Source organism: Pezoporus wallicus, unplaced genomic scaffold (assembly GCF_028554395.1).
Source record: "Pezoporus wallicus isolate ANWC-B61680 ecotype Strahan unplaced genomic scaffold, APGP_CSIRO_Pwel_v1 contig_8788, whole genome shotgun sequence".
Taxonomy (NCBI): domain Eukaryota; kingdom Metazoa; phylum Chordata; class Aves; order Psittaciformes; family Psittacidae; genus Pezoporus; species Pezoporus wallicus.
This window is the reverse complement of record NW_026639196.1, coordinates 177,005-184,239: the sequence shown is the minus strand read 5'-3', so window position 1 is coordinate 184,239 and position 7,235 is coordinate 177,005. Positions and strand designations below refer to the sequence as shown.

The 7,235-nt window shown below is 60.8% G+C and overlaps 1 protein-coding gene across 1 annotated transcript; it reads left to right on the top strand.

Annotated features, from left to right (window-relative positions):
* Window positions 1-256: 256 nt before the first annotated feature.
* FAAH2 (fatty acid amide hydrolase 2) lies at window positions 257-6,792 on the top strand. The gene is made up of 11 exons (XM_057413847.1): window positions 257-439; window positions 783-865; window positions 1,149-1,282; window positions 1,493-1,702; window positions 2,113-2,232; window positions 2,574-2,709; window positions 3,535-3,652; window positions 3,986-4,105; window positions 5,030-5,141; window positions 5,655-5,849; window positions 6,530-6,792. The coding sequence occupies exons 1-11, from the start codon at window positions 257-259 to the stop codon at window positions 6,703-6,705; spliced, it is 1,587 nt and encodes a 528-aa protein (XP_057269830.1). The 3' UTR covers window positions 6,706-6,792.
* Window positions 6,793-7,235: the final 443 nt, after the last annotated feature.

Below are 7,235 nucleotides of genomic sequence, written 5' to 3'. Positions count from 1 at the left end.
CCCTGGAGCTCCAGGGGCCGTGATCAAGCGACGGGAAAGCGGCGGCGCTTGTTTGAAACTCGCGTTACCGGCCGAGGAAAGCTCGGGCGGGGAGCTCGGTGTCTGACATGCGAAGGGACGGCGTGACCAGGTGGCGAGGTCCCGCGGGCCGGTACCACCCTGGGGCTGCCCGGGGGCGCGGTCGCCACAGGGACGCGTGCGGCGCGGCGCGATGTCGTCACTTCCGTGGCGGCGGGGGGCGTGTCCCCGGGCGGCCATGGCGCTATCGCGAACGGAGCGGCTCCTGGCGCTGCTGCTGCGGCTGCTGTCGCGGGCTTGCCTGGCCCTGCTCGCGCTTGTGGAGCCGGGCCCCGCGCCGCCTCGTGCCGTCCCGCCACCGCGCCACCCGCTGCTGCTGCTGCCCGCGCGGCGGCTCGCGGCGCGGCTCCGCGCGCGCCAGGTGGGGAGGGAGCGGGGCCGTGCGCGGGGCTGGTGTCTGTTCTGCGGCTGCCGGTGTCTGTTCTGCGGTGCCGGTGTCTGTTCTGCGGTGCCGGTGTCTGTTCTGCGGTGCCGGTGTCTGTTCTGCGGCTGCCGGTGTCTGTTCTGCGGTGCCGGTGTCTGTTCTGCGGTGCCGGTGTCTGTTCTGCGGTGCCGGTGTCTGTTCTGCGGCTGCCGGTGTCTGTTCTGCGGCTGCCGGTGTCTGTTCTGCGGTGCCGGTGTCTGTTCTGCGGCTGCCGGACCCTCGGAGCGCCCCCCCCCCTCCCCGCTTCTCACCGCGGTGCGCGCTCCGTTCGCTGTTGCAGGTGAGGTGCATCGAGGTGGTCGAGGCGTACGTGGAGAGGATCAGGGAGGTCAACCCCCTCATCAACGCCGTCGTTAAGGACCGGTAAGCGCGGGGGCAGAGGGACGAGCGGATCGCCACTGCAGCCTCCCCACAGGCCCTGCTGTCCCCGGCCGGGCGCTGCTCCGCACCGGGCAGCCTGGGGGCTTCCGCAGCGGCTCGGCCGGGTGCAGGAGCGAGCGGCTCCTGCAGAGCTGGAAGGCTCCTCTCTTGCTTCTGGATCCTCTTCTGGTTCCTCTCCTGTTCCCTGGTGCCTGCTGCCTGCAAAGGCACCTGCTGCTTGCCTGTCCATCGAGGCTGGCACATCCCCATGGCTGTTCCTTTCCAGGTTTGAGGAGGCCCTGCAGGAGGCCCGGCAGGTCGATCAGCTGCTTTCGGAGGGCCCTAGTGATGACTGCCTGGAGGAGAAGTTCCCCTTGTTGGGGGTGCCCATCACCGTCAAGGAGGCCTTTTCTCTGCACGGTGGGTTTCTCTCTGCTTCTAGGGCACATACTCCCCAGGGTGCCTGGAGGGAACCAGCATCCTTTTCCCTGGTCCCTTTCCATGTCCTCATCCCCTTTACCTGCACTCGCGTTTAGCCCCCAAATGCTGTGGGTGCCCTCGCTGGGTTCCTGCTTCCTGCAGCCTCCTGGCCCTGATGCCTCCCTCCGCCTGCTGACCCTGGCACTACAGGGATGCCCAACACGTCTGGCTTGGTCAACCGCCGGAACGTGGTTGCCACCTCGGATGCCACGGTTGTGTCGCGGCTGAAGCAGGCTGGTGCCATCCCACTGGGCGTTACCAACTGCAGCGAGCTCTGCATGTGGTACGAGTCCAGCAACAGGGTCTACGGCCGGACCAACAACCCCTACGACCTGCAGCGCATCGTGGGTGGCAGCTCCGGTGAGTCCCAGCACCTCAGCATGGCCCCTTGGCGCAGTAAAATGCAGCAGAAGAGCTCCTGAGTGCTCTGTAGGTCACTCTGGCTTGCTGCCAGGTTCCTGCACAGTTTGTGGGCCTCTTTCCTGGGCAGTGCAATGGGCTATTTGGAGGACTGGCTGCTTTGCACCTCGTAGCCGTTACTCCCAGCATTGCTTGGGCTCTCTCTGCCTTACTCTACATGCAAACAGCAATGCTGGTGCTGCACTCTGGCAGGAAAACCCCTTTGGCACATGTTCCCCAGCTGTCCTCCAGACATGGCTAAAGCCGAGGCAGCTCCCGCCCTATCTGTGGGCAAAGGGAAGCAGGCGCCATGAGATGCTCCTGCTTTGCTCTATAAGCCCATGTTTTCTGCTGTGCTTTCTCTGATGTAGGCGGGGAGGGCTGTGTCCTGGCAGCCGCCTGCTCTGTCACAGGTGTGGGCTCCGACATCGGTGGTAGCATCCGAATGCCCGCTTTCTTCAATGGAATCTTTGGCCACAAGCCCACAACAGGTAGAGCAGGCACAGGGATCTCCTCTGCTTTCCTCCACAGCAGAAATGCCAGGAGGCGGAATGCAGGGTGCGGAAGAACCTGTTCTGAACACACCTGTGCTTGCCATGGTGGGGTTGCTGTTGGGAACAGGCAGGTCCTTGCATGGAGCAGCCTGCCTTGGGCAGTGGGAAGCTGTCTGGTGGCAGGACACCAGGCACATGGGAGGTGTTTCACCTCTGATATTCCATCCTCAGCGTGGGATGTTTTCCCAAGGCCAGGATCTGCTGCCGAGTGCTTTTCCGCCTTCCGCTGCCCCGTGCTCCTCACTGGCAGCTTCCTAGCATGTCCCTCCCTGCTGCAGGGGTGGTGCCCAACGATGGCCAGTTCCCCAATGCTCAGGGGGTTCGGACCAGCTTCCTGTGCACGGGGCCCATGTGCCGCTATGCGGAGGACCTGGAACTCATGCTGAGGGTCATGGCTGGCCCTAGCATCAACAAGTAAGTTACTCCTTCTGCTTCAAGCTGCTCAATTGGTCTCAGCTGCATTCTGGCCAGCACAGGGGTAAGGACAGGTCTGTGACACCTAGGTTGCTCACTGGTTACATCCCCCCTGGCTCCAGCAGGACCTGGGGCTGCCCTTTCCAACACCGCGTGCTCTGGGACAGGCAGCCCTGGCCAGTGGGTCCTCCTTGCAGGAAGATCTTGCCTGTGAGCTGCCCTGGCCAGCACTGCCCAGCCTGGCCCTTCCCTCCTGGGATTGGCCTTTCTTTGGGCTCTTACGTGTGCTTTTCCTGTTGTTGAATGATGCGTTTTCCATCCCACACCATGGCCCTGTTCTCCTTATAGTCCATGCAGCCAAGCAGCTGTTTACGTGCAGGCACCAGGAGGGAGCAGAGTGGAGATGGGGTAGAGCAGGCAAGTCCTGCATCTTGCTGCAGCCTGTACAGGGCTGCTTTCTCTATTACCACTTTTGTTTCTCATGTTCCTTGTGGTGCAGTCCCAGCCTTGGCCGTGGCCAGCATCTGTAGTCCGAAGGTGCATTCTCGGAGAGGAGGATTCTCCAAACAGCAGCAAATATGCAGGACTAGCTGGGGTTGATGGGGTAGCAAGCAGTGGGTGAGCTATGCCTGTGTGACACGTAGCAGCTGCCTGGGTGCTTCAGGGACTGTCCTTCCCACCCCAATGGGTAGAGCCGGGTGGTCTGAGGCCAGATCAGGTGTCATAAGGACATGTTAACTGCTGCATGAGCAGCCCTGGCAGGCAGGAGGGAGCCAGGGCAACGTTTGTGAGCAAAGTGCCATTCTCCGCCCTTCCCTCATTCAGGCTGAGGCTGAACGAAAAGGTGTCGCTGGAAAAGATAAGGTTCCTCTGCATGGATCATGATGGTGGGTCTGTTTTCGTTTCGCCTGTGGACAAGGAGATCTTGCAGGCCCAAAAGAAGGTAGGAGGGAATGGAGGCTGTCTCCTGCTGGGGCACGTCGCCTGTTGAAGGAATGCCTGTGTGTCCATGGCTTTCCCAGGGCTGCCGTCTGGGTGCTGCTCCTGCTGGAGCATTGCTGGGGTGGCAGGAAGGGTGCCTGGGGAGCCCCAACACTGTTACCAGACAGAGCAGGTACCACTTCTCAGGGCAGAGGGATTGGGAAGGAGCTGCGGGATCCCCTGTGTGGCAGCAGGGAGAAGCTGCCCCTGGGCTCCTGGCTGTCCCTAGTACCCATGGGGTGACTGCAGCACATCACATCCTTGGAGGAACAAACCCTTCCTCCTCTCCCCTTAGGTGGTGGAGCACCTCGAGAGTGAGCTGGGGGTCCGGGTCCAGCACGTGGCCATCCACAAGATGAAGTATTCTTTCCAGATCTGGTCAGCCATGATGTCATCCAAGGACAGTGATGGGCAGGTGTGTCAAGAGGCACAGCTTGAAGGCACCAGGGAAGAGCTGGCTGGTTGGGACTGGCTGTGGAGAGCTTGAGGCTTCCCAGCCCCGTGGCTCTCTCTGCTCTGTTTGTCCCTCCATCCTCCTTCAATCTCCTTCCAAAGCCACACCACCTCTTCCCCTTTGCTTTCCCATGAGATGGCAGTGTGGCTCCCCGCAGCAGAGCAGCGTGACTTATGGAGAGAGAGGCCATTGGGCACATTGACCTTTTCCATGCAAGGTGCTGTCCCTGAGCAGGTACCGTCCTGCCTGGCTCTTGCTTCCAGGCTGTGTCTCCTGACGTTTCTGCTGGAGTTAATGCCTGTCAGGAGGCAGGGACCAGGGCAGTGAATAAGCAGCTTTTCAGCAGCAGGCCTGGGGGTGAATTGCAGCTGCCGCCCCACGCTCTGTACATGCAGAAGGGTTTTGTAGCGTAAACTCTGAGGGCTGTTGTACCTTGTTTGTTCCTGCCACACAGGCAGAGATGAAGTGTCAGCCAAGCCCACCTTGGTGAGGAGGGTGCTCCTTACCCCCTCTCTGCCTCCTCTTTTCTGGCCCCACAGCCATGTATAACAGCAGTGAATGCCTCCAGGAGACATGATTACCTGGAGCATCACCCCTTGCATCATGACAGTGGAGGAGCACTGAAAGGGGCTGCTTTGGGGGCTCTTCCCTCTACGGAGTGAGGTCCCCTTCCTGCTGTCTCTGGCGTGGAGAGATGCTCCTGCTGCTTCTGCTCTGTATGAGTGCTGGAGCTATGTAACGCTCTCGACAGGCAGCTCCAGTGTACAATGGGAGCAGCTCACATCAGGATAATGCGACAGGAGGTTTTGCTATCTCCTGTCAGCCTGTTCTTGCTGCAGCACACTGCTTGGGCTGCTCACGGCGGGGTGTGGTGTTGTGTTGCAGGAGGCGCAGCTCTTCACGGACCTGCTGGGGGACCACGGGAAGCCGGTCTGGCCACTGTGGGAGCTGGTGAAGTGGCTCGTGGGGATGTCTTCCCACACTCTGCCAGCTATTGGTGAGGAGCCCTGGGGAGACCGGGGACAGTGCTGGGGCAGGCAAGTTGTCGAATGGAAGCAGAGCCCTTGCAGTGCCCCGGTAGGCGACTCTGGGGTTCACATGGAGCAGCTTCAGGCTGATGTTTGTGATAGCAAATGGGATTGAATATCCTGAGAGAAGCAGCGAGGACAACGGAGCTGCAGGCAGGGCTGGCTCCTGCTGTGAGCCCTGCCAGAGCCGCTGCAGCCTAGAGGGAGCCAGCCAGGGATCTGCACTGGGCGCATTTCATAGCAGCATGTACCAGAGAACCCTGATGGGGGTTGTGCTGCTGCCTTACGAGCACTGAGGCAAAGCTGGAGAGATGCTGCCTGCAGAGCAGGGGCAATCTGCTCTGGAGCTGGCAAGGGGGGAACTAGGGGAGGGGGACTCTACTGAGGGCTGGGGGATGCTGCGAGTGGCCACACAGTGTGCTTCATAGCCTGCTTACCCACGGTGCTCTGTCTCTCTTCTTGCCTATGGCCTTGCCCTACAGCCCTGGGGCTGACGGAGAAGGTGATGAAACTCAACCCTGGTGGGAATGCCAAGCTGGTGAGAATGGGGAAGAGCCTGCAGGAGGAGCTGGAGGCCCTGCTGGGGGCAGACGGGGTGCTTCTCTACCCCCCACACCCCACCATAGCTCCCAGGCACAACTCCCCCATATGCATGCCCTTCAACTTCGCCTACACGGGTGAGCAGCTCTGACGCCTCTGCTGGGATCAGGCAGGACTGCAGCACACATCCTCCCTGCTGCAGCAGAGCATGCTCTGCTGTTTTACCCAGAGCGTTTCCATCCCTGCCAGTGGGTGCTGCAGCACAGAGAGGTGTTTCGCTGCGCCAGAACATGGGGCGAGGATTATGCTCATGCTTTACAGTTCTGTGGCATTTGTACCTGCTGTTGCAGTGGGACAGGTCGGGTTGATATGTCTCATCTCGGGATGAGGGGACACCCTGCCCAGAAGGATGGACTCACATTGTTAGAGCTGCTGAGTTTAGCAGCCACATGAGAGCTGCTGCACCTCTTGGAGCGCAGCTTGGGGCTCTGTGTGGCTTTCCTGCCACTGAGCTTGATGCAATCGTGTTGCAATGCCATCTGGCTTTGGAGTGATGGAAGGACAGTGTCTGGGGCAGGACTGTCCCAAAGCAGACCTTGGCTTGCCACAGTGAGTAACACATAAGTGTGTCATCACCTATAGGTGCAGTTTGCTAACATGCTGCATTAACACCAGCGATGTTCCTTTGGTTTTGCGGTGCTCTGGCAAGGCCCAGCTCCCAGGAGCCCAGTGATGGGTGACAGCAGCTCGGGTGGGAGAAGCCAGGGAGAGATTGATCCCGGTTGTGCTTGCTCTGATGTGATCTTCTCTCTTCCAGCCATCTTCAATGTGCTGGGCTTGCCAGTGACACAGTGCCCACTGGGCCTGAGCAGCGAGGGGCTGCCACTGGGCATCCAGCTGGTGGCAGCCCCCTACAACGACCACTTGACGCTGGCAGTAGCCCGGTACCTGGAGGAAGCCTTTGGAGGATGGGTTTTACCTGGAAAAGTGTAGCCTGGGCACCTGGCGCTGCAGGAGGCAGGGACTGAGATGGTGGTGCCCAGTGAGGTGGTGGTGGGCACTGGTGCCTGTTCCTGGCTCTGCACCAGTGCCTCCAGCCCCTCCCTGCAGCATCTTCTGCCAGAGGAGAAACCTTCCCTCCCCACCGCTCGGGGCGCTGGTGCTGGAGGCTGACAGGGTGTTCCTGGGCCTGGAAGTACCCGTCCCTGTTCCACCTGCTGCTTTGAGGATGCTGAGTTGAAGGCTGGGGAGATGAGGTGCTGCTTGGGGACAACTACCCAGCACCACCCTTGGGGTCCCCTGGGGGCACCCATGCTCCTTGGCCTTACCCTGCCCGCAGGGCTGGGACTGCACTCGTGCACTGCAGGCTTCCTGGCTCCTGCAGCCTCCCTGAGCTGCCACGGGGTCCCCCCACTCTCGCACCAGAAAGGGAGAGGGCCTGAGGGTGCTGTGGCAGCCATACATGCATTTCATGACAGCGCTTTGTGGTGTGGATAGTGCCAGGCTCTGCCCAGGGTGTAGCT